The sequence below is a fragment of the Aspergillus bombycis genome (genome assembly GCF_001792695.1).
Source record: "Aspergillus bombycis strain NRRL26010 chromosome Unknown contig00084, whole genome shotgun sequence".
Taxonomy (NCBI): domain Eukaryota; kingdom Fungi; phylum Ascomycota; class Eurotiomycetes; order Eurotiales; family Aspergillaceae; genus Aspergillus; species Aspergillus bombycis.
Genome location: NW_019170086.1, coordinates 39,324 through 64,521, shown reverse-complemented (window position 1 = coordinate 64,521; position 25,198 = coordinate 39,324). Strand labels below are relative to the sequence as shown.

General features: G+C 49.7%; 7 protein-coding genes across 7 annotated transcripts; 4 read left to right on the top strand and 3 right to left on the bottom strand.

Annotated features, from left to right (window-relative positions):
• Positions 1-321: 321 nt before the first annotated feature.
• ABOM_008954 (putative xanthine dehydrogenase HxA) lies at positions 322-4,561 on the bottom strand (the record flags this gene model as incomplete). Its single annotated transcript, XM_022536082.1, has 4 exons — positions 322-2,005; positions 2,054-4,011; positions 4,070-4,273; positions 4,328-4,561. 4 exons carry the CDS (start codon positions 4,559-4,561, stop codon positions 322-324), a joined length of 4,080 nt encoding a protein of 1,359 aa, XP_022386403.1.
• Positions 4,562-5,176: 615 nt separating this feature from the next.
• ABOM_008953 (uncharacterized protein) lies at positions 5,177-7,054 on the bottom strand (the record flags this gene model as incomplete). The annotated part of the gene is made up of 2 exons (XM_022536081.1): positions 5,177-5,252; positions 5,355-7,054. The coding sequence occupies 2 exons, from the start codon at positions 7,052-7,054 to the stop codon at positions 5,177-5,179; spliced, it is 1,776 nt and encodes a 591-aa protein (XP_022386406.1).
• Positions 7,055-7,765: 711 nt separating this feature from the next.
• Positions 7,766-12,218, top strand: aarA (L-aminoadipate-semialdehyde dehydrogenase; the record flags this gene model as incomplete). The annotated part of the gene is made up of 4 exons (XM_022536080.1): positions 7,766-8,137; positions 8,189-11,465; positions 11,532-11,856; positions 11,918-12,218. The coding sequence occupies 4 exons, from the start codon at positions 7,766-7,768 to the stop codon at positions 12,216-12,218; spliced, it is 4,275 nt and encodes a 1,424-aa protein (XP_022386407.1).
• A 1,217-nt stretch (positions 12,219-13,435) lies between these two features.
• On the top strand, positions 13,436-14,095 carry ABOM_008951 (carbonic anhydrase; the record flags this gene model as incomplete). Its single annotated transcript, XM_022536079.1, has 1 exon — positions 13,436-14,095. The coding sequence occupies one exon, from the start codon at positions 13,436-13,438 to the stop codon at positions 14,093-14,095; it is 660 nt and encodes a 219-aa protein (XP_022386404.1).
• A 2,399-nt stretch (positions 14,096-16,494) lies between these two features.
• Positions 16,495-17,783, top strand: ABOM_008950 (aldo/keto reductase; the record flags this gene model as incomplete). The annotated part of the gene is made up of 5 exons (XM_022536078.1): positions 16,495-16,520; positions 16,585-16,735; positions 16,853-16,947; positions 17,001-17,208; positions 17,277-17,783. 5 exons carry the CDS (start codon positions 16,495-16,497, stop codon positions 17,781-17,783), a joined length of 987 nt encoding a protein of 328 aa, XP_022386405.1.
• A 489-nt stretch (positions 17,784-18,272) lies between these two features.
• ABOM_008949 (uncharacterized protein) lies at positions 18,273-20,047 on the bottom strand (the record flags this gene model as incomplete). The annotated part of the gene is made up of 2 exons (XM_022536077.1): positions 18,273-18,409; positions 18,466-20,047. 2 exons carry the CDS (start codon positions 20,045-20,047, stop codon positions 18,273-18,275), a joined length of 1,719 nt encoding a protein of 572 aa, XP_022386430.1.
• A 3,566-nt stretch (positions 20,048-23,613) lies between these two features.
• Positions 23,614-25,081, top strand: ABOM_008948 (DUF409 domain protein; the record flags this gene model as incomplete). Its single annotated transcript, XM_022536076.1, has 3 exons — positions 23,614-23,959; positions 24,013-24,631; positions 24,688-25,081. The coding sequence occupies 3 exons, from the start codon at positions 23,614-23,616 to the stop codon at positions 25,079-25,081; spliced, it is 1,359 nt and encodes a 452-aa protein (XP_022386429.1).
• Between the last annotated feature and the right edge of the window lie 117 nt (positions 25,082-25,198).

Genomic DNA, 25,198 nt, shown 5'->3' with positions numbered 1-25,198 from the left:
TAGATGTGCAGGCACTGGGTATAATTTTCTAGTCTTCTACTTCGTCAATTACCAAATACATATCACGTATCACATACATATCAAATGATACTGAGCTGTGTAGCAGTACGCATACTACTAAGTTCTGTAGATATAATAGATGTAGTAGACCTAGATATGCACTATCCTAGAACACAGAAATATGCTATACAACCTATATAACAGGGGATACATTAGTGAAAGAAGACCGTTCTCAATCTAATTTCACAACAAAACCATGACACTGTAGAATCTCTTGGCAAAAGATACAGATGATTAAAATGGTTAGTGACATGGGAAGACTTAAATCTCAACAAAAAAGCTCTTCTCTCCCTCCTTAGGTAAGACTCTTGCCCGTTCGATAATGGGGTCAGCGCAGCTGACCCGAATCCGTTCGGGGGTGGCCGGACTTCGTAGACTGAGAACTTCGTGAACATTGTACTGCTTCCGTGCTGCTTTCAGAGCGTCACGGATAGCAAAGAACACGGCGCTTCCCATGAACAGTGGTGGTTCACCGACACCACGAGATCGTTGGATTGTACGAAGATTTTCCCATTCAACATCCTTAAGAAGGCTGACATTGAAAACTTGTGGGATGTCTCGAAACCCGGGGATCTTATAGTTTCCGGGTCCCTTGGTGACAACCTGGCCTGAGGCACGATGCCAGAGGCTTTCCTCCGTCGTGAAGAGACCTTGGCCCTGAATGAAGGCTCCCTCTATCTGTCCGTAGTCAATAGAGGGATTGATGGTGCGGCCGACATCCATCTTGATGTCTGCACGTAGCGGAGTCCAATCCCCGGTTAATGTATCGATCTCAACTTCGGCGGCTGTCACACCCTGTGTGAAGTAGAAGAACATTTGGCCGGTGTTCTCGCCCCATACATAGCCGATATCTGGAGTACGATAATACCCCTGAGCGGAGAGATTAACTCGATCAAAGTAAGCTGCATGCGCGAGTTCTTTCATTGGGGCATCCGGCATCTTTTCCCGATAAGGCCGAAGGCGCTCGTTGAGTTGCTCGCAGGCATTGAAGATAGCGTAACCATTAAGGTCGGAACTGGCCGACGCAGCTGTAGACGAGGTATTTGCGACTGTGTTTGTGGCTGTTTCGGAAATGAACACGTCTGACTGAGGAACGCCTAGTGCTTCTGCCGCAATCATAGTCATCTTAGTATGCAGCCCCTGGCCCATTTCGACACCGCCGTGGGCGACGAGAACGCTCCCGTCATGGTAGATGTGAACGAGAGCCCCAGCTTGGTTCAGGAACAAGGCCGTAAAGGAAATGCCGAATTTTGTCGGAATGATAGCCATGCCACGTTTCGACCACTTGTGCTTCTTATTGTACTCCTCCACGGCTTTTCGACGTTCCATGTACGAGCTCTCCTCCAAGACTTGATTATACATCAAGGGAACATGCCAATCTTTGAGCTCTTGGTTGAAGTGGGTCTTATCCCCGGGCTTATACATGTTTTCCATCCTAAGCTTTTCCACCGGGATGTCCAGATGATCCGCGATCTCTGACATGAAGCTTTCCGCCATGAACATTCCCTGTGGTCCACCGAAGCCACGGAACGCGGAATTTGAGACTGTATTTGTCTTGCAAATACGACCCCGGACATGAACATTCGGGATGTTATACACTCCATCAATATGTGACAAGGACCTGTCCACAACTGCGGCAGAAAGATCTTGTGTATGTCCACCGTTGGCATATACATCAGCATCGAGGGCAAGTAGTTTCCCTTCCTTGGTAACGGCAACCTTCCAGCGGCAGTAGAATGGGTGACGTTGACCTGAAGTTATAATATCTTCATCACGGTTAAGCATGCATCGAACGGGCCGTCTCGTTTTGGCTGCGGCCGTCGCACATAAGCCAGCTAGTTGAATGGACCGAGTTTCCTTACCACCAAATCCACCACCTAATCGCTTAACCCTTGAGACTATCTTATTAGCTGCCACCCCCGTGACCTGAGCAACGTATGTTTGACTATAGCAATGTTAGCTTTTTATTGTAATGTTGCAATGCCGAACTCACGTTTCAGTGGGATTTTGTGTGCCACTCCAAATCTCCATTTCCCCATCTTCAGGTTTGGGAATGGCGACGCACGCTTGGGTTTCCAGGTAGAAATGCTCCTGGCCTCCCATCCTCGATACGCCAGTGATGACGCGGTCAGCATGTCTGAAAGCCGCTTCTGCGTCGCCCTTTTTAATGTAGTGGTTGTGTCCGAAGAACGATTCGGCTTCGATGGCCTCTTCGATGGTAAGTACAGCCGGCAGCTCCTCATACTCGATCTTCACAGCTCTCGCAGCCTCTTCGGCAGTTTTGGCCGACTTTGCGAGGATCATACCAATGGGCTGTCCCGCAGTTGTAACCTTGTCTACCGCAAAAAACACCTCATCGGCCACAGGAGCACCCCACCAATTAGCCTCTGGACTGGGGAGATCTCTGTGATCCACATAGTCATGAACGCCAGGGATATCGAGAGCAGCAGAGGGATCAACGCTGATTAATTTGGCATGCGGTTTCGTCGAAAGAACCATGCAACCAAACAGTTCGTTTTTTAGGACAGGTACATCATCCGTGTACTGCGCTTCTCCAGTGGCCTGTTTCAACGCCGAGACATGAGGACCTGCTTTCCCTAATACCCGCTGTTGATATGCCGCTGAAGCCTCATGATCCTTTTCCCCAGAAGAGATAGCTCTTTCAATCTCAGCAATCACGTCGTGGTCAATGTCCGTACTGTTCAACTCAACCCCCGACAAGACGTCATGATAGAATCGGTAGAAGAATCCTAGGGCAAGAGACCGACGATAGCTAGCCATACCACCAGGTACTCCGTACTGCAGATCAAAGTCTTGTTCTAATGCACTCATGGTGCCCTCAAGGGTTGCAGGATGCGTAAATCTCTTGCCTATCAAGAACGCTTCTGCCTTTCGTGCAGACACAGTCATTGGGGCCATACCGCCAAACACGAGGTTTACGCTCGCCACATCATGTGAAGACGAAAGCGAAACCCGCAATGCGGCATTGACGATAGCGATATCATCATCCTTTCTTTTGGACTGTTTGTAAGCCCGTATATACTCCCTACTCTCTGATGCAGTAGGGACGCGCAGACTCCCAATTATAGCATCTGGTGGAAGGGCAGTTGTCCTGTAACCTTTGAAGAATTCGGTCATTGGAATCTCAATATCTCCTTCTAGTGACTTGGCAACAAGTACCGTGTTTGTTGCAACGAAGACTGGGTTCAAATCCGAGATAGGGGAGGCGGTAGCCAAATTACCAGCCGGAGACGCCACGTTTCTAATTTGCCTCCCGGCAAAATACCGAAGCTGCTTTTTGATCGCAGTAAAAGGCTGGCCTCGCACAGGTCCATATCGCTCTAAGGCTTCATCACATATTGACTCCAAATCAGTCAAAGTGACATTAGCCCCAATCTCCAAGTGGTCGTCTTGAAATGAGAACTGGCGAAGTTCGGGAATATCGCCAACGTAGACCGAAGCACTATATCGCATCGCCTTGAACTTTGTTTCAATCTGAGTCTCGGTGCTGCCACCAATAACTTTAGCGTCTGGGTGTACATGCTTGATCTCCAAGAGCTGCTGTAAAGTAACCGGTCTGTACCACCTCTTTCTCTTATTACCAAAAACTAAGGGCCGAAACTCATGCCTGTGAAGAGTTGGCGGAAATATCAGTTCTGTGTCTGGCCTCTGGCTTATGAACTCAGGTGCCGTAAGCTTCAAAGAATTTCCATTGGCTGTCGCCGTCTCCGAAGAATCTTTGCAGCATCCTCCAGAGCCAGTCTGTTTTTCCATGCAACAGCCAGTTCCACCATTGGCACTGGATTTCCCGCAGCCACCACTGGCTTTAAAGCTGTGAGCGGCGTCCAGTATAGGCCTGTATCCAGTGCAACGGCACAAATTTCCATCAAATGCTTCTTCCACAGCATGTTCAGATGGTTCAGGGTTGTTATGTATAAGGGCATAGAGACTCTGCCAGCACGTGATATTAGATAACACAATTACTCTGTATAAGACAAAAGGATCATACCATCACTATACCTGGTGTACAGAAACCACACTGGCTTCCGTTACCGATGGCAATTCGTTGCTGAACCGCGTGGGGGTTCTTCACATCTCCGATGCCTTCGACAGTGATAACATGTTTTCCATCCACACTTATGACCGGCGCAAGACAAGCATTTACTGACGCGTGATAGAGCTTCTTGGTCGTAGGGTTCACATGCGACACCACCTATCGAAATCAGTATCCTCGATAGTCTGCAAATAAATCAAGAATACCGCTTACCACCGTGCAAGCGCCACAGCCTCCCTCCGCACAGCCTAGCTTTGTTCCTGTCAAACCGACTCCCCTTAAGTATTCCAGAAGTGTGAGCTCCGGGTCCACAGAGTCGAGGGTCACTTTCGTGCCGTTCAAGAAGAAGCGAATGGTATCATCCCATTCCTCCGTTAGCTGGGCCAGCGAGCCAGTCTTTAGAGAAGCCACCTCAGGCCCCGGCGATGTCAAGATGCCGGGTGCCATTGTGAATTGTTTGAACCAAAACTTGGACGGTCTGGTGCGGGGATAGCTGATCCGAATGCCAAGCCAGAGATCTGTTGTCTCTCCAGTTGAAACGGACTTTGTAAGACTTTCACGAGGGTCTGATGAAGAAGATATATATATTAATGGTGAGGGGCAAAGTCAAGGAAGCATAGGGTAGTATTCATGCCGTACACCGAAACAGGGATATGAGGCATGTATGTGTTGACGGATGATCTTCTTATCTGAGGAGGCGAAACCCCACAGTCGTTATCAAGACCCTTGCGGGCGGGGATCGCCACCATCCGATTCCACGCTTGCCCCGGGGCGGAAACCATCGGCAATACTTCATGTGATCTCTAATCTCCTCTACTACTACTCCGTACAATGTAGTGATATATGACTTGGGTGTTTCTTTTTTTTTTTTTTTTTTTAATTCTCTTTTCACAAAACATTAGAATATTAGACCACGCCCGCTCCAGATGCTCCAACCGGTGGTGTACAAACAAGATCAAGAAACTTACATCAATTCGCATTAGGAGACAAGAAAAGGCCGTATCGAGGAAATAGGAGCAGCGGTACATAAAATTGAATCATTTAGGAACGTGCACAAGGAAGTTAATCCTTTAGTTTCACACCAACGAAGTCTTTCTCGTCCTCTTGCCACTTCTTACGTTCCACAACACTTCGGGCCCTGGAAATCACGCATATAATTAGCTCGAGTCACTGCGGCTTGCCTGCGGGGAAAGGTAGGGGGTGTGGAGACAGGTATGATTGCTAGGCTAGGAATACGAACCGGTAGGCTCTCACAAATCGCCATACTTCCGTGTCTGCCAAGTTCCAAGCTTCTGTCACGTCTTTGATGCCAATCCGATTGGTTTCCTTGCTCTTCAAGACTTCCCTGGCCTGTTTTAAGATGTCATACTCCTTTGCGACGCCTTGTCGGCTAGGATTGGCATTCTGCACGGACTCCCTGCCATCACCTTCGTTCTTAGAGTCCACATTGTTATCCTCCCGAGGAATCTGGAATCCAAATTGCCATTCGAATTCGTCTAAAAGGCCAGATGGGAGGGACTGGCCGGCCTCGGGAGGCAAGGACTCGACGGTCATCCACAAGGAAGTACCGACCACGGCGTCATCGGCGACGGCCTTTTTGAAAACCACAGCGCGTGACGATCCACCAATATCAACGCCCAGCTGCTCCTTGGTGACTTCTGTCAGCCACGGATCACGCTCCGTCTCGCGACGGATGTGCCGGGTGGTAACTTCCGCCGAGTCCTGCTGTAAACTAATAAGAGTGTAGGGATGGGGGAGAGTCCCGATAGTGAATACCCGGGTCGTATTTCGGTAGGTAGCCGGCTGGCTAACCTGCATCGGCTTGCCTGCATCGCAGGGATGGCATTTCGGCTGGTTTGGAGGACAAGATGATGGCACAGGGGATTTAGGGCATTGAACGAGGGCTTTGGCGAGCCGCAAGGCTGGCTCTACCAGAGCAGTAGTATGTTCAGTAAAAGGCTTTAAGACAGCTATGCCGGCAGGGAATGCGTTCTGAAAAGTATCATGTAAATGTGCATTAATAAGCTCTGCCAACGCAAGTCGGCCCGCTGTCGTTGAAGATTTCTCTGCAAGTGTCGGGTAGTGGGAATGGATAGTAGCAGGGTCATAGAAAGCCAGGGAAGTCGGTGGTGACTCGTTTCTGAAGAACTCTGGAGGAATCAGATCCAACATAGAGTTCGAAGTCTCCGAGGCTTTCTTAACTGCCTCCTTGATCGCGTTATTGATCCGGGTCTTCTCTCCCGCAAACAGTGCGCTGTCAATGCGGTCAAACCGGGTAATCACAGCCGGGTCGGTACCGCGTCGCAAAGAAGACAGCAGGTCATCATCATATCGCGCCATCGGAAAGCAGTGCCAATCTGCAAGTAAACCATCACCCATATGGCCCCAGGCGAGCCAGCGGAACAGCTCATTCTCAACTTTAGGGGTAAGTTTCATGGGTTGCACCAGCGAATAAAGTTCATTATTCATAGCCTCTGCGCGACCCAGGATAACAGGCCGAAACCCTTGCGCAAACCAAGATCTGCGCCACGCAAGAAGAATCTGAGCATCAGCTTGTTCCGTATCCTTTTCATCATCCCCTTTGGTTGGTTCGTAGTATGTGTATATGAACGGTCGGTTTCGTAAAGGGGGCAGTACGGAGCGGTTCTCGTCGAGGGTTATGGAAGATGAGAACGGGTTGATCCAAGCCCAATTGCTAAACCACTTCGACTCGCCGCTGGTACTGTTTGGTTGTGGTTCGGGCGGCGTATGAACCGTCGGGTGAAATGAAGGTAGATGAAGATCGCTCAACGAAGGCAACTTGGGTCGGGGTACATATCTGGCTGGGCCAGTGACTTCTTTAGATGAAGAGTCTGGACGCGGAGAGGCTGAGAATATCACCAAAAGAAGGGCGACAAAAACGATTATTGTGAGAAGCGCAGTACTCCTGTGAGGAATCATTGTGACAAAAAATGTCTGTACTTTGGAGATTGGACAAAAGGTTTAATTATGCAGGGTACAGCGGATAGGAGGCAGATAGGCCAAGCCTCCACCCGCCTCGAATGTACCTGTTAGCAGTTCAGGGATAGTCGAGAAGTCGAGATAGTTTTAGGAAGTAATAAAAGCTAATCACATTTGCGGGTTCGAACAACAATAAGTTAAAAGGTTATCTAGTCATTTCAAGTGAGTGTACAACAAGGGGTGGTCCTGTCAACTTTGGGGGGGAATATATTAAAAAAAAAAAAGAAAAAGAATGGCAGTTCAAGCAACTGTCGGCATTGAATAGGTTGCAGTGGGTGCAATTTAAAAGAGAAAAAATCACTGACGGTACCTTGGATTGAGTGGTAGTAATATGGAGACCGCAGGTACCTCCTATTGCTGGACGGACTAGGAAAGGTGCAAAGCAATGCATTTGGTATGCGCACAGCCACTTCTCTTGATGCCTGCATGCCTCACCGTTCTGGATCCAACCGAAGCCGGCCTAGTCCGAGGTGGGAGGCGGTAAGTGATGATGTGAGTGTGGGGTTTCAGAAGCTTGGCCGCTATGACTGGCTGCGAAATCGGCACTTTTTCTTAGTGCCCCTCCAATTGACTGAGTCACAATAGAACATCGTCTATATTTCCCCAACCAACACTGCGGTTTGACATTCAGAGGGCATTGTCACTGCAATCATGGGCGTTGAAACAGCATCCCTCCAGGATCGCCTTGAGCGATGGGCTCAAAGGTTACAAAACTTGACTGTTAGTCCTCTTACTCGGGATTATCCCGATAACCAGAACCAGGAGCTTCCCAAGAGAGCTATTGAGGCATTTGAAACCTTCAAGCTCCCGGAAGATACGGAGGGAAAATTGCAGAAGCTTTCGGGCTCATCCTCTGGCTTTACCATCTTTTTGACAGCTTTTGTTGTGCTTGTTGCTCGTCTTACCGGCGATGAAGACATTGCTATCGGTACCACTTCGTCCGAAGACGGCCGTCCATTCGTCCTGAGGGTCCCAATTGACGCCTCGGAGACTTTCCTTCAATTGTACGCCAAGGTTAAGAAGGTATGATTACAGCCGGTATATTTATAATTGACTCTTCCTAACTACTACTAGGCATTCGACCAAGGGTCTTCCGACATTGTTCCTTTGGGCAGTTTACGATCCTACATCCAGCAGAAGTCCCAGTCCGAACGACCCCCAATTCTTTTCCGCTTTGCAGCCTACGATGCACCCGCCGCGTCTCAGGAATACCCTGCCAACACATTCGAGACCACGGACCTAGTCGTGAATGTTGCGCCTGCAGCAGGCGGGTTAACATCTCAAGCGGAATTGGGCGCATACTATAATCAAAGACTCTTCTCAAGCGCTCGGATATCCACGATATTGAAGCAGCTGGGCAAGATCGTTGAAAATGCGACCAACAACCCAGAAGAGGCAATTGGCCGCCTTGACTTCATGACCGATGATCAGCAGGCACTTCTGCCAGACCCCACAGCTGACCTGCATTGGTCCAAGTTCCGGGGCGCAATTCATGATATCTTTGCGCAGAACGCCGAGAAACACCCAGAAAAGCTGTGTGTGGTCGAAACCACGTCCGATCGTTCTCCCCACCGCGAATTCACATACAGGCAAATCAACGAGGCCTCCAACATTCTGGCACATCACTTGGTCCAATCAGGTATTGAGAGAGGTGAAGTCGTCATGGTGTACGCCTACCGTGGTGTCGATCTTGTGGTGGCGGTTATGGGTATCCTTAAAGCCGGTGCAACTTTCTCCGTCATCGACCCCGCGTATCCACCAGAGAGACAGTGCATCTACCTTGATGTCGCTCGTCCTCGGGCTCTCATAAATATTGAGAAGGCCACTAAGGATGCTGGCGAGCTTTCCGAAAAAGTTCGCTCCTTCATCAATGAAAACCTCGAGCTTCGCACAGAAGTCCCTGCACTCGCACTTCGCGACGACGGTTCGCTCCTTGGAGGATCGATCAATGGCCAAGATGTTTTAATCAACCAGGTGCCTTTGGCATCTAAGCCTGTCGGTGTTGTGGTTGGTCCAGACTCGATCCCTACATTGTCCTTCACCTCTGGATCGGAGGGAAGGCCTAAGGGTGTGAGAGGACGCCATTTCTCCTTGGCATACTATTTCGACTGGATGTCCGAGACGTTCAAGCTGACCCCCAATGACCGTTTCACGATGCTCAGCGGTATTGCCCATGACCCCATTCAAAGAGATATCTTTACTCCTCTTTTCCTAGGAGCACAGTTGTTAGTACCGGCACGTGAAGATATCCAGAATGAGCGGCTTGCGGAATGGATGCGGGAATACGGTGCTAGTGTAACCCATCTTACACCCGCCATGGGTCAGATTCTGGTCGGTGGTGCCTCCGCACAGTTTCCAGCTCTTCACCACGCTTTCTTCGTCGGTGATATCTTGATCAAGAGAGATTGCCGATCTCTGCAAGGACTGGCCCCGAATGTCAACATCGTAAACATGTATGGTACAACCGAAACCCAGCGTGCGGTTAGTTATTATGAAATTCCTAGCTACTCCAGCAACGAAGGGTTCCTGGACACTATGAAGGATGTAATTCCCGCCGGTCGGGGAATGGTTGATGTGCAGATGCTGGTTGTCAACCGCTTTGACCCAAGCCGTATTTGCGCCATCGGAGAGGTGGGCGAAATCTATGTTCGCGCTGCTGGTTTGGCAGAAGGCTACTTGGGCTCCCCCGAGTTGAACGAGAAGAAGTTCCTCAAGAACTGGTTTGTTGATCCTCAATCTTGGGTTCAGAAGGATCAAGCCCAAGCGCAAGGTGGCAATGAGCCCTGGAGGCAATTCTATGTTGGACCAAGAGACCGCCTGTACCGCAGTGGAGACCTTGGTAGATACACTCCTTCCGGTGACGTTGAATGTTCCGGCCGCGCGGATGACCAAGTGAAGATTCGTGGTTTCCGTATCGAGCTTGGTGAGATTGATACACACCTTTCACGCCACCCATTGGTGAGAGAGAATGTCACTTTGGTGAGGCGAGACAAGTTCGAGGAGCCAACGCTGGTCAGTTACTTCGTGCCGGATATGAGCAAGTGGGCTTCGTGGTTGCAAGGAAAGGGCCTTGAAGACGACACTTCCGCTGAAGGAATGGTCGGTATGCTCGTGCGATTTAGGCCCCTTCGTGATGATGCTCGAGAGCTTCTGCGTAGCAAGCTACCGACGTATGCTGTGCCAACAGTGCTCATCCCGCTCAAACGGATGCCTCTTAACCCTAATGGAAAGATCGATAAGCCTGCATTGCCGTTCCCAGATACTGCGGAGCTCAGTGCTGCTGCACCTCAGCGCAAGTCGTCTGTCCTGGAGGCCCTGTCCGAGACAGAGCAAGCTTTGGCTCAGATTTGGGCACAGCGCATTCCAAATGTCACCTCTTCCATGGTTGGCCCTGACGATTCATTCTTTGACCTTGGAGGACATAGTATTCTGGCACAGCAGATGTTCTTTGACCTTCGGCGCAAGTGGCGTGGCGTTGACATTAGTATGAACGCAATCTTCCGCAGTCCTACCCTTAGAGGGTTCGCTGCCGAGATCGACCGCTTGTTGAATTTTGAATCATTCGCCGCCAGTGACAATAAGACAGCCGCCGAAGATCTAGATACCTCTAGTGCACCTGATGATGAGTACTCCAAGGACGCTCGGAAGCTGGTAGACGTTCTGCCGCAGGCATTCCCTGAGAGGACAGAGCCTATTCTCTCTGGGGAACCAACCATCTTCCTTACGGGCGGTACTGGATTCCTGGGCGCGCATATTCTTCGCGACCTCCTCACCCGTAAGACACCCTTGGCAAAGGTTGTGGCTTTGGTTCGAGGAAAGACCGAGGAGCAAGCACTGGAGCGTATCCGGTCCACCTGTCGAGCATACGGTTTCTGGGACGAGGCGTGGACCAGCCGGCTTCAGTGTGTCTGCGGTAACCTAGGAGACCCTCAATTCGGCCTCTCTCAAGCGCTGTGGGATGATCTGACGAACCGTGTGGACGCGGTGATCCATAATGGAGCCCTTGTCCATTGGGTGTATCCTTATTCTACTCTCAAGCCCGCCAACGTTATGGGTACTATCGACGCCCTGAAGCTTTGCGCCACTGGAAAGCCTAAACAGTTCTCTTTTGTCAGCTCTACTAGCGTGCTTGACAGCGATCATTACGTCGAGGAGTCTGAACGTATTGTTGCGGCCGGAGGAGCCGGTATCAGTGAAGAGGATGATCTGGAGGGTAGCAGCGTAGGCCTTGGAACCGGTTACGGCCAGAGCAAATGGGCAGGAGAGTACCTTGTCCGAGAGGCGGGTAAGAGAGGATTAAAGGGAACCATTATCCGTCCTGGATACGTGCTCGGTGACTCTCAGACCGGAAGTAAGTATTTCAAGTCCTTCGCACCATCGTTTTAAGTCTCTATATGCTAACCACATATCTCACCAGCCACGAACACCGATGACTTCCTTATCCGCATGATCAAGGGGTGTATTCAGCTTTCTGCTCGCCCCAACATCAACAACACGGTCAATATGGTTCCCGTCGATCATGTTGCCCGCGTTGTCATCGCTGGTGCCTTCCAGCCTCCATGCACGCCCATTAGTGTCGCGCAGGTGACTGGCCACCCACGTCTTCGATTCAACCAATTCCTGGGAGCACTGCAGCTGTACGGCTACAACGTACCCCAGGTTGACTACGTCCCATGGGCACAGTCGCTTGAGCAATATGTCAACGACGGACAGCACGACGATCCAGAGTCCCAGCATGCACTGTAAGTTCAATGTCAACCGCGCAGCAAGGTTCTTAGATCAAATGCTAATGGTTGACTTTAGTATGCCCCTCTATCACTTTGTGACCGCTGATCTACCATCCAATACTAAGGCCCCTGAACTCGACGATGTTCATGCCGCTGCTTCCCTCCGTGCAGATGCCGCCTGGTCCGGCGTCGATGCCTCCGCTGGGGCCGGCGTGACCGAGGAATTGGTTGGTCTGTACGCGGCCTACCTCGTTACGATCGGGTTCTTGCCTTCGCCGCCTGCGTCCTCGACAGCCCGGCCGTTACCCACGGTCCAACTCAGCGACGACCAGAAGCAGGCCTTGGCCAATGTCGGTGGCCGTGGAGGCAGCTCATGAATCGATTGAAACGTAGCGCCTTTTTCTGTTTCAACGATGCATGTTTTCGTTTCCTTTTAATTTCTTATTTTCAGATGATAAAAGCTACGGATGCGGTATTTGTAGAAAGTACAGTGTATATATAGAAAAGAAACGAATAGGGGGTGGGGACAACAAATATGACATCGATTTCTGTGTTCAATTCAATCCAGTTGGCTGCTTTGTATTACCCGATCTGTTCGTCACACCCCACATCTTTGATCCACGTGGGAAAATGCCTCAGGGGACAAAGGACCTTTCCTGCTGGGTGTGAGATTTACCCCCCAAGAGTTGGTGGAAGAGATCTAAATATGGGCAAAGCGAGATAAATCACTCGTGCAATCACGCAACGTCGAGAGATACCACTTAAAAGGGGTGGCATTAGATCTGCCCACTGGAGCTTTGCCGTATTTCCCGATCTGTGCCGCTCACCGGGCGTTATAAAGTCGCCTTTTGCGTTCCTTTTCCGCGGCACCATTTGCCAAGACAGAACAACATTCTTCTTCCCCCAACAAGATCCTTCTTCTTCTTCTTCTTCTTGAACGACTCTGTTCTTTAACATCCTCTGCTTCGACATCCGTTGTAAACCCATTTTCGAAATCGCGTTCCACTAACGTCGCCTTGAAGCACCATGCCAGGTATGTTCACAAGTCATATTCCTTTTCGTTTTCTTTCTTGGCATTTTCGGATATCGTCGCTGAACGACGGGGCCCTCTTTTTCTGCCACTTCCCCTTGCCTTCCTTTCGTTTTCTATATCCTTTCTTCGGCGGGGTATCTTCATCTTCACATTTGATCGATAAGTCTTGACTGGAGCGCATCGTTGCAAAGAACGGCTGAGGACTGGTGGTGACTGGACTCTGCTTGCTGCCCGCATTTTTCGTTTTCTTTTTTTCTGCCCCAACCCCTTCCCCGTCCCGTTGAATCCGTTGAGTCATTCGCCGCCGGGCCCATTTTGACCCTTTGTTTTCCCACCCTGTGACCACCTACCTGTAACATATTTGCCATCATGATGAATCTCGCAAGGCTGGTACCGCGGTCTCAATCATCGTTTCGTTCCCTAGCGGCGGTGAGGGATTTGCAAGGCTGCACTGGAAGCCTCCATCTTCCCTTAGCCCGAGCCCGCACCAACCCCGTTATCGGCCAATCTCAACGCCTTTCCCTCTCAACCTCTGCATCATTATCGTGCGACAAACACAATATGTCGCAAGCGGAGACTAATTATTCTCCAGACCGTTTCACCACTGCACTGCAGGCCAACAAGGAGTGGGCTGCTAGAACTGCCCTGGAAAATCCGGACCTGTTCCCCACGCTTGCCAATGGCCAGTCCCCCGAAATTCTTTGGATCGGTTGCTCCGATTCTCGATGCCCTGAGACGGTCGTTCTAGGCCTCAAGCCTGGTGATGTCTTTGTCCATCGGAATATCGCCAATATTTTGCATGCCGGCGATCTCAGCTCGGGTGCAGTCATCGAATATGCCGTCCGTCATCTGCGGGTCAACCACATCGTGCTCTCCGGCCACACCAAGTGTGGTGGTATCGCAGCAGCCCTCGGTAACAAGCAGCTCGGTATCCTCGATCCCTGGCTGTTGCCTCTGCGCCAGATTCGTGAGCAGAACCTTGCGCTGCTGCAGACATTGACACCGGAAGATGCGACCGTCAAGATGGCGGAGCTAAACGTCCGGGAGGGTGTCAAGCTTTTGAAGTCGAAGGGTGTAGTGCTTGAAGCGATGCAGCAGCGGGGTCTCCAGGTTCACGGGCTCATCTATGACGTCGCCTGTGGTATGCTCCGGGATATAGACACCAAGGACTCGGAGGAAGAGATCAAGAGGCGACTGGTGGCCTTCAAGACGGAGGCTTAGGGAAGGAACTCGGCGATAGGTCTGCTGTCATTTCTTTCGATGTTTTTTTTTTTGGCATTGTTTCCTTTCAGCGATCGTCCGGGTGTATTTGAGGTGTTTTGGGACGGGTATTCCTGTGGCTGTCTGAGCGATCTTAGCATTGTCTCAGTGACCATGCTGTAAATAGACCAGCACAGTGAATCTCATAGACGTCAAATTCGAAGCATTCATTTTCCACATTGAATCCGAACAAAGAGAATGAGAGCGAAAGAGATAGACGTAGGAATCACGTAAGTCTGGGGAGGGGGGGGGGGAACGGGGAACAGAAGTGTCACGTTGACTCGAAGAGAGGATGGGATGTAATTTAGGGAGGGGGGAAGGGAAATCGAGTAAAAGAGGGAGAGAGAGGGAGAGAGAAGAGGACGAGGGAAAGAGTCAGTCCGTCGTAGCCTCGTTTCACGTCTGCAATCCCAGCGGTTTGAGCGATTCCATTGCCTAATGGGGAAGCCAAGGGAACCTCGCGGATCCGCTTTGGAGCCCAATCCGGTATGGTCCCGGCCGAAGCGGAGATGCGTCGGTTGATGCCTGATTATCTGGTCCTGCATGGGATTTATGTACTAACTGTACTGTACTACTAGTACATACATTGTCAATGCATCACTGGCAGTCTTCAATGCTGGCGCATTATGTAGCGGCCTCGGTGGTTCTCCTGCATTGATCCTTCCAACGAATGTGCCTGAATCAACGGACGGAACCCCGGGAAGTTAGGGAGGGCCAACCGGTCCTCGGCTGGAAGTCTGCCTAATTAATGACTTCGGCTACTTCAACCATTCTAAGTCCTGCTCTGCTCAACTCGCAGCCGCTGATACAGTCCACCCAATAACTACACCCAGCTTCGCTGTCGTTTGTCTATTCGAAGACTTGGACTGGATGGATGCTAGTGTGATTCGTGCTGCCTTCGATTTTCTGGTGTACGTTTTGGCCATGACAACGTCCTCTTACCGGAAAGTTTCTGATACTCCAAGTCTGTCTAGTATTCTGCTGGAGGCTTTCCCATTCTGGATCCATTATCAGGACAAGAACAGCAGACCTACGCTTAGGTCTAATCAACTTTTGGGAAATGCCTCGCTCACTTCAATCGGCCTCGCGGTCTTTTTCCTGTTGGACATCGTTGAATGGGATGGAGTACTTTACCACCCTTGAGTATGTTCCCATCCCATGATGTACCTGATGTCCCGCGTCAAAATACAGACAATTGCAGTTGGGTCCGGCGTAGTTACTCTAATTGCACCAGTGCTCATGGCCACCACCAAAGTCGACGAGAACTTCTAGCTTGTGCCGTTCTGGGATATGCTCTTATCCCCTGCTAACCCCGACAGTACGGTATCCGTACCAATCCCTCAAAAAAATGTCTCTTGCAAGGAGTGACAATTGTCCCACCGGAATACTACCCGTCATAGTATCCAACCTTGTAATCTCCGACGCCCTCCCAGCAGGCATTCAAATCCCCACCGTGCCGGTAGCCCGGATATATGCACTCTTTCTCAGTCAGTTTACTTTAGATATCCTTATTGAACTTCGATTCATTCCCCTTTTCACGGACCTTGCGGGGCCTTTTATATTGCTTTGCTTAGCGTGTGTTTTTATATCGAAGCCAGATAGACCAGTGGAAGCCCCCTCTACATGGTGATGAGACATGCTCTAGATAAGAAACGAGAAGGGCGGGACATCTCGAAGCTATATACTTAGTGTTTATAGGAAGCTACCAAATACCGTATGCAGCATCGTCTTAAGCATCCAGTTGTCCCCATGCAAGAGAGAGAGATCAGACTCTGCAGCTCTATGGCATAGTATAACTATTGTATACACCAAAAGTGTATATAGTTCAGTCCAACCCTGATCAAGCCCCGGGAAGCCCACGTAGCCCTCGTCAAGAACCCAGCAAAACCACCGAGATCAACATGCTTATCATAACGAGGAAAGCAATAGCAACGGTGCCGACAACACTCCCCGACCTCGGGGAAGCGAACGTTACCGCGGGGGCCACAGGGTGTAATCGGTTATCTGTCGGCTTTCCCAGTCTATCGCTTCATACATTCGGCAGATGGAAAGAGTGGAGCCATTCTACCTCCCCCTTGTCTGGAAGTCGTTCTCTCGCGATAGCTTCATCTTTTTCCTTCCTAGTGTCCTATTTTCGGTATTCCTTCGGGTAGATCTGAATCGTTGCACATTAGTGAAAGGTGTGTTAAAAAAAAAAAAAAAAAAACGCTGCTTGTATAAAGGGAAGAAAGTGACCGGTGGATCCCCACAATGACGTGTGACGTGATGATTCCCGCCCGCTTTGTTTCGCATAGTTGAAAGAGATGCGGATGGTGACTGACAATTGACCATCACAGACGCTCCCTGGAAAGCAGAACATCATGGCCAGCGAAATGGAATACACTCGGTACGTCCACAGCATCTAGACAAGTAGACTGCTCAACCCCGTTAACAAAGATATGAGTCACCAGACTCGGAACCTCCGGTCTCAAGATCTCCAAGGTCATCCTCGGTGCCATGTCCTACGGCACCAAGGAATGGCAGGATTGGGTGCTAGATGAGAAGGAGGCCCTTCCCTTGATCGAGCATGCATACAAGCGTGGAATCAACACCTGGGACACAGTGCGTTAAACTCCACCCCGATCACGTAACGCATTCTGCACGACCAAAAAAGGGAAAATAAAAGAAAAGCGAAGCAATCATGACACTAATCCATGAAATCCTTCAATTGAAACACAGGCCGATGTCTACTCTCACGGTCGCTCCGAGGAAATCATCGGAAAGGCCCTGACAGAGTACAACATCCCGCGCAACCGCGTGGTCATCCTGACCAAGTGCTATTTTGGGGTGGACGACGGAGGCAAGCAACCTCCTATTTCCGCCGCAGGCGGAACGACGGCGACTGGGTCAACCGTGTTGGACTGTCCCGGAAGCACATCTTCGATGCGGTGGACGCCAGCGTGAGCAGACTGGGCACCTACATTGACGTGTTGCAGATCCACCGTCTAGACCGGGACACACCCCGGGAGGAGATCATGAGGGCGCTCAACGATGTGATTGAGAGCGGGAAGGTCAGATACATTGGGGCTAGTACTGTATGTATCTTTTTACACTTGTCCTTTGACTTATTGGGTTTCGATTACGCTATGCTAACTGCCCCCAGATGGCCGCGTGGGAGTTCCAAACGCTCCAAAACATCGCGGAACGAAACGGATGGCACAAGTTCATTTCCATGCAGAACTACCACAACCTCTTGGCTCGGGAAGAAGAGCGCGAGATGATCCCGTACTGTGTTGACTCCGGGGTGGGTCTGATCCCCTGGTCTCCCATGGCGCGTGGTGTGTTGGCACGGCCGTGGAATTCTCGCTCGACGACCCGTGAGTCCACCGATGCCGCGCTCAGGCTCCTGGTCCGGAGCCGAGAGTCCGAGGCCGACAAGGCGATCGTTGACCGAGTGGAGGAGCTTTCCAAGAAGAAGGGTGTCAGCATGGCGCAGGTGTCCATTGCTTGGTCCTTGAGTCACACCAATGAAAATCCCATCTTGGGGTTGAACAGCAAGGAACGCATTGATGAAGCTGTGGCTAGTGTCAAGGTCAAGTTGACCGATGAGGAGATCAAGTATTTGGAGGAACCATATATTCCTAAGGCTTTATCTGCTCTTGAGCGGTAAACTGAGAAAACAAAAAGAGAAAAGGGCAAAGAAAAGAAAATTGTACAGGGTATCTTTGTTCATAATTCATATCAGGATGTATCTAAGTCAATGATAAACCCAGCTACATCAGTGCAAGCGTTAAATGCGTGAGTATCCGATACTCTTAGGTACATGCAATCTGGAGACAACAAGATACTTTAATAAAAGGCCTTATATCTCAAGTGTATTTACCACTGATTGTTGATCTTTTTATATACAAATCCTGTTTGGTCGAGAACGAAGGGCACAGTCACTCCTGATCATCAAGGATCACAGTGCTGCGAAGAGGTGAGAGTATTGCGTAAAGACAGTAACCACGGAGACCCCGTATGCAAATTGATTTTTTGAGCTATCCCGAAAATCCCATCATAGCACCTGGCCACCGGGAATAAAAAGGTATTCAAAAGGGAACCCCAAAGGGGAACCCGCTTCACCTCTGCTAGAGGGAGCGTAGAATCGAATTAGGTGTCACGTAACCGTATGAGACATGGTTCCACCAGCCATTAGAGAAGCACCGGGCTTCATTAGTGGTGCTTTCGAGTCAGGAAGTCGAAAATATTGCTCAGCCGGCGTCGGCATCTCCTTGTGGAGCTGCTTCGGCCCAGCTGTTTAGCATTTAGATCGGATGGTTCAAGTTGGTGTAGTGGATGGCTATCGTTACCTCGCGGGCGATCCAATGGCGGGTCTGGGGCTGCCGACTGTGTTGTGGACTCTCCATTACTTTGTTCCACTGGGCTGTTTCCGTTCTGGTCCAGTTCGCGAGGACTTGAACGCAAACTATGTCTTTTAGGTCGGCCAATGGTCCCAGAAGCACGCCGGTTGGTTCGCTCCATGAAAGCTGCGCCTGTTGAATTCGAGCGCTTGGTCAGACTACCATATGCTATGGACCGGTCTGACGGCGCGTTTGGCTGGGGTGATGAGCCATTTGGCACCGATGTGCGGTTCCTCGAGCCATTCGATACCAGTCCTTCCGAGCGATTATCCCTTCCAGCGGGTATCGGATCATTCTCGGTTCTAACTGCAGATGGAGATGGCTGTCGAGATGGGGAAAGCGCTGCGTTGAACGTCACGGCTGAATCGTCATAAGTGAAACTATGCGACCAGCCTTCTCTGAACGCCACCCAAATACTGGTGATGATGATCAACGTCCGGAGATCATCGTCCGTCTCAATGACCTTCTTGTCCAAGGAGGCGTCCATTTCAGAATCATCGCTGATCACAGACATCGTAGATGTCGGCGACAGAGGATGTCCAGATGCCGTGGGCATGGCGTACTCATCAAATATCTCCAGGTGATTTCGAGCCATAGTCGCGATGACAGGATGACGGCGGGTGTTGGGGTTGATGACGCTGAAAGTAAATCGTTTCGTGTCCGCCTGGGGCGTAGTTCCAGGGGGCGCAGAGATGCGGCGATTCCGTGCTCCGCGAAGTACCCATCGCAGGATCTGAATACCATCTTCGGTGTTGGCCACAAACTCGTAGGATCCATTGGGAAGAGGGGTCGCTTCCCACACCGGCCCGTAGTTGAGACAAATCTCCGCCTTCCCTTTTGACAACGCATCCTCCTTGAGAAGTTGGCAAATTGTTGCGACGACTTCACGCTGTTCACTGTATTCCTCGTCCGAGCTGAGATACTTATCAGCAATATCCCCACCGGACCGTTCATAAAGATCGCTGGTCACGATGATCAAATCATTTGGACCCAATCCCTTCTTGCCTCGAAAAATCGTAGGGAACTTGCGCGATAATCTAGGTAAAAAGACGGTCGACGGTAATACATCCAGGACAGGCAAAGGGCGTGGAGTTTGTGATACTCGCTGGAGCTGCAGAAGAAGCTTGGGTCGGAGCCTCAATCGCTTATGACGTGCATGGGATGCGGGGTGAGCTAATTGGTAGATTGTCTTAGGCCGCGACGATTGTTTCCTAAATGCCTGCGGGCGGGCGTTCCGGGGTTGACTGAGGACTGTCCCTGCCGCCGAGTACTCTCCATCGCTCGAAACCACCGACGCCACTGGGCTCGCAGACATTGCCCGCGGAGGTCCCTTATGTGGTCGCTCTATCTCCGAGCCCTTATACCGGCCGTAAAAACTCCCCAAGCCCATTGTCGGCAATGTTGCAAATGAAACCGTCGGCGGGGAGGAATGACGATTTAAACTCCCCGAAAGCTGCGACTCCGGTTGAGGACCAGCGTCGTTCTCGTGAGCCGCTGCTGCATGTGCTGTCAGGCCCAAATTAAACAGCATTATTATTTCATGAAATGCGAAACCCTCTCTGACCGTCCATCAAGACGAGCATTGACAGATCGACAAACAACAGTGGACCGAAACCCAGTGATATCACACGGCGATCGTGGCGCCTCACGCTGATGATCACTTGTTCCCAAGCTATATAGGTAGTGGGGGATGACACGCGAAGGTTATGTCCGTCAGTAAATAAAGGGAACGCAGTTGTAAGGAGAGGATCAGTGAGAATTCAGGTGTGACCTGCACAGCAATTGTTCTGGAGAATTGTTTAAGAGACGGGCGAGGCTGAAGAGGAGGAAGAATAGGGAGGTGCAGATGGGCGCACGACTGTATTGTTGTACAATGGAAAGTACGTAGGTATCGTAATGTGCAACGCAACTGTCGGAACAAGCGAATATGCAAGGGAGAACATGCAAGGGAGGGACGTGTAAGTAAGGGCAGAATGTTTAAATTGGATGAACTATTGAAGTTGGAACCATGCGGGTGACCGAAGCCTTAATACTCAGGTATGTGGACTGTATGTAACAAAGAGAACGAGTGGATGCAGTTAAAATGAAGGGTAAGAAAAAAAGAAATTTCAAGAAAGATCGGGTTGCACGTCAGATGGATGGGTCAATATAGCGGTCAAGTAATACGATCAATCAAATCAGAAAATAGAGGGGATTATGAAAGCAGGGCAAGAAAAAGAAGAGAAAAAGAAAATCCAATAAATCAAATCAAAAGCACTGAGTCAGTGGCCCACTTCCTGAGATGGGAAATAATAATCATCATCATCACATATTCACACACCTCGGTGATAGTTCCATGGAAGCTCCGCAGAGCGAGCTGTTGTGCTTTGCAGATATGTACCGTAAGTACTACTCCTAGTACAAGACGAGAGGATCGAATAGTATTTACTACTAAAACCCGACGAATGCTGGATTTGCATGAAAACAAGTCCCCACCTAGCGGAACTTACCTTTGAGGGGGCGATCCATGGAAATTTCGTCTTAAAGACGCCGAGATGGCAACTAATTCGCAGTCATGCCCCAAACCAGTCTAGACGGCGATCTTCGGGACTAGACAACGCCCGAGGCTCCAGTACCGCTAGTAATGATTTATCACCATCCGGGAACGCCGTGGTACTGGGTGCTCCGTAACTTTCGGTTCTCCCACCCTCCGTCATCAACCATCCAATTATGCTTTTCCAATTTTGGGCTTCTCTTTAGTAGTAACCATTTTCAGTTGTCCATCAGGTGCCAAGTTTGAAAGAAGCGTTACCCTATAAGGCACGAGGACAACTCACCCCTCAAAGAAACATTTTTCACGACTGTATTCCGTTGTATTCCTCCATCTACCATCTGTCTCATACTTCTTCTCTCTCGGACCTCAGTCATCACTTATCCTACCGCTTACTAACCCTATACTAGTACCTACTAAACTACTAGTGACTACTACTACTACTACTACATACTCTCGCCTTCCGTACTCCGAACGCCAACAGTCACGTACAGTGCAAACGGAGGTCCGAGCCTCCGATACGTTGCCGGCCAATCTGTCCTGTCCATGGATAAGGCTCTTGGCCCGGGCCAGGCAACCCATATCCAGGCAACCCATATCCAACGTGGACCGAACCCATCCACTCCCAAGCCAAAACTAATTATTCAGAGCTCCATTACTACTAGGACCTACCTACTAGTAGTAACTGGTTAAGGCATGGGGTCTTTCTCTTCCCATCCATCAGCTGCACCGTCTCTGATCCTCTGAAAATTCTGCCCCTGTACGAGATTGATAATGCTCTGGAACCTTCTTCCTTCCGTAGTTCATGATTCTATACTTAGAGTCCAAGGGCACTTTCAAACCACGGGTTCTTCGTTACCTGAGGTACTTTTTGGCCTTGGCATTATTACGGTCCATTATACAGAACGTAGTACTGTACGGAGTAGACAGAAAAAGAGGGCCCATAGTTATCTGGATGGAAACACCACCCCACCAGCGGGGTGGTGCGCCCATTTGTTCTGTCTCTTCCCCTCTTTCCTTACATAGATGATTATTTCAGGCGAAGAATAATCAGAGCGGTTACCATAAGCATAACTTATCTATCCTCATGTGACAGCCCTACGGTTATGGTGCAGAATATACTCCACAAGGCGGCAGGGATTGTACGCATACGATCATATAGTGATCATCATAAGATGCTATCGCCACCGACAAGAAATTGTCTAGGCCCATCCGGGGGGTTTTTATTGGAAAATACCAAGACTTGACAGCGACATCAGACATCTCTATAAGTTTACTGTAGTGTGTACAATGGTACAATGGTACATGTACTGTACATACAACCTATTGCGACTGTGTAGTTATTGTGGAGTGTCACATCCCGAGCGCGTGACCCGAAACGGGGCCTGCAAACGTAGCCTCCTAGATTCAGGGAAATTAATCTTTGTTCTTTATGGGACTAGTAGATTGGAGTTGCGTGTGTTCAAAACTCCATCCCGCTAAAAGGAAATCTCTGATCGATTCCATGTGGAATATATTACTTACTCTTTCCACTAGTTCCTCGGAATCGGACCGCCATCCTCGGACTCGGACTCGTAATCAAGCCGGAGGAAATATTTGAATATGGTCATATCGCCCAGAGGAGATCTCCCAAGAGCTATGATGCAACTTAAAATAGAGTGCTACTCTGTTGGCCAACTAGGGGTTTATGAAGAACTATCCTATTCTCATCAGTACCGAATGGTTCCTCTCCGTCTACCTTAAGTTATTTTCCATAAAAAGAAGGAACATAAAAGAAGATAAAAGACGATGATGGAAGGAAAGTACACAATCCTCCGTGGTGTAGTGAGATCCGTCCGTCAGCGGACTGGGCTTTTCGTAGGGCTGAATCGACCGCGGGTTGATCCCAAGGGTAGGGTTGGTGACATGTTCAATCACTTTCCAGAAATTCTCGGTGGGATGGAACATCCACCCTTTGGTAGGTAAAGTTACACCTCGGATGTTCATGACATAATATTGTAGCCTAGTATATCTATGCCATGGATAAAGGACAAGTAGTGATACTTGACTTGTTCAGGTGGCCATTCTTCCAGCTCAGTCATGAGTTCCAAAGAAGGTGACATCGACACATCCGTTTTAGTTACTTCCCTCTAGACTTCAGCCCATCAGATTTAAGCGTGAGCCGTCATTGTGGCGACTGCAAGGATTTCAACTAGTTTAACTATTTTCGTTTATCTGTTACGTTAACCTGTCGGTCCAAGTTATGCATCGGGATGCTGAATAAGGCATCGCTTAAGTTATGCTCCTCTGCCGAAAAATCCGAATCCCCACTTGCCGTTCGACTTCCAACATCATCAGTTAAACTACGTGACTGGGACCAGTTCAGCAAGTGTGCCTCGGTCAGTGATAACGGTTCTTATCATTTTTAATATTCTTTTTTTCTTAACAAATTTTGCGCCGGTGGACCCTTGGTTCGGGAATCCAAAAAACCCCTCATAGATATCTATACATGGCATGAGGTGGAAGAAACGGGTCTAACCTAATCCTGGACTACCTCAATATCAAATCCCCTAGGGATCTTGTAAGGGATGGCTGCCAGGCTGGCCTTAGCCCCCCCGGGGCTCTTGAATCCCAACAATCCCATTAGGAGTCTATCTCTAGCGTTCTGGTTATGGAAAGCTCTTCTGTTTCTGGTTATCATTGGTTGCCCGGGGCCTGGTTATGATACTTCCACAGGGCTGCTTCCTTTCCAGGAATCCGCCGCTTCTGACGCCAGAGGGGAAGTCATTAGGCATGCGCCCTTCTCGTTTCCTCTAAAGCTTGTCAGATGGGATTCAATATACTTTGTGCATATTGTGCGGGATGGCTATGTCTTTGAACAAGAATGGGCATTTGGCTATGGTTACACTAGAATCCTCTCCTTTCTAACATCTGGTATATACGTTTCTGCATGCCCTGGGGTAGATGGCTGCTAATAGTAGGCAAAGTTCTTCCTCAACTCTGTGGCCTGGACGGTGTTGCCAAAATCGCACTGGTTGCAAGTGCCCTCTCTCATATTGCCCATTACTTATCGATGTTGGCCATATACGGACTATCCATCAATATCTTTGGCCATGGCACCACCTCAGGAAGGTTAGTCAGCTTTCTTGCTGCTGCCTTACACATTATCTGCCCTGCGGGGGCATTTCTCTCTGCACCCTACGGAGAATCATTATTCTCCTTTCTCAACATTACTGGGTATTATCTATATGCATCGTCCCTACTTGATGCTAACACTGGTAAGCGGGCATCCAGTGATGCGAAAATGTTGCTCGCGGCTGCGTTGTTCTCAATAGCTACAGCAGTCCGCAGCAATGGGATCCTTAGCGGAGCCTTATTTGCGTACGACGCGCTGCTACAGTTGCACAAGATTATCTTCCAAGGTATATCCGGGGGGAATGTGCTTCGCCTAGGTGTCATTGTGGTCAGTGGCTGTGTAGTGGCCTTGGGGCTCATTGTACCACAGTGGATTGCGTACACAGCATTCTGCATGTCTGGCGAACCTTTGCGACCGTGGTGTGAACAGCTCATACCTAGTATATATGGCTGGGTTCAGGTTCATTATTGGTCAGTGGCTAACACACCATGATCTAGGAGCAATCAATTACTGACACTCTCTACAGGAACGTAGGGTTCCTACGGTACTGGACATTTTCCAACCTGCCGCTTTTTATCCTGGCCTTTCCTATGTTATTCTTGCTGTGTCGCTCCTCTATCTGGGCGTTAAACATGGCATGGCTATCAGATACAGCAACTCCAGTGCTGACACGGCTTGCGGTGCCCAATGGTCTACTTGCTGTGATGGCTTTTACTAGCTATCACGTTCAGATCATCAATCGGATATCCTCTGGGTATCCGCTCTGGTATTGGTACCTTATATATCAGACATTCGGCCAGGCTGTGGATTCTAGTAGCGTTGCCAAGCGCAGCCAAACTTTCACGATTGCTATACAAGGTATAGTGATGTATGCCATTGTTCAGGCGGTTCTTTTTGGATCCTTCCTGCCACCGGCTTAGGATTTGTCGATACCGCAAAGGTCTTGTCATTAAAAGATGAGTTAATAGTAAGATCTTAATATATAATATTCAACTCTACCCCCGTTGCTTATATGTGAAGATTTCATGCTCAAGTGA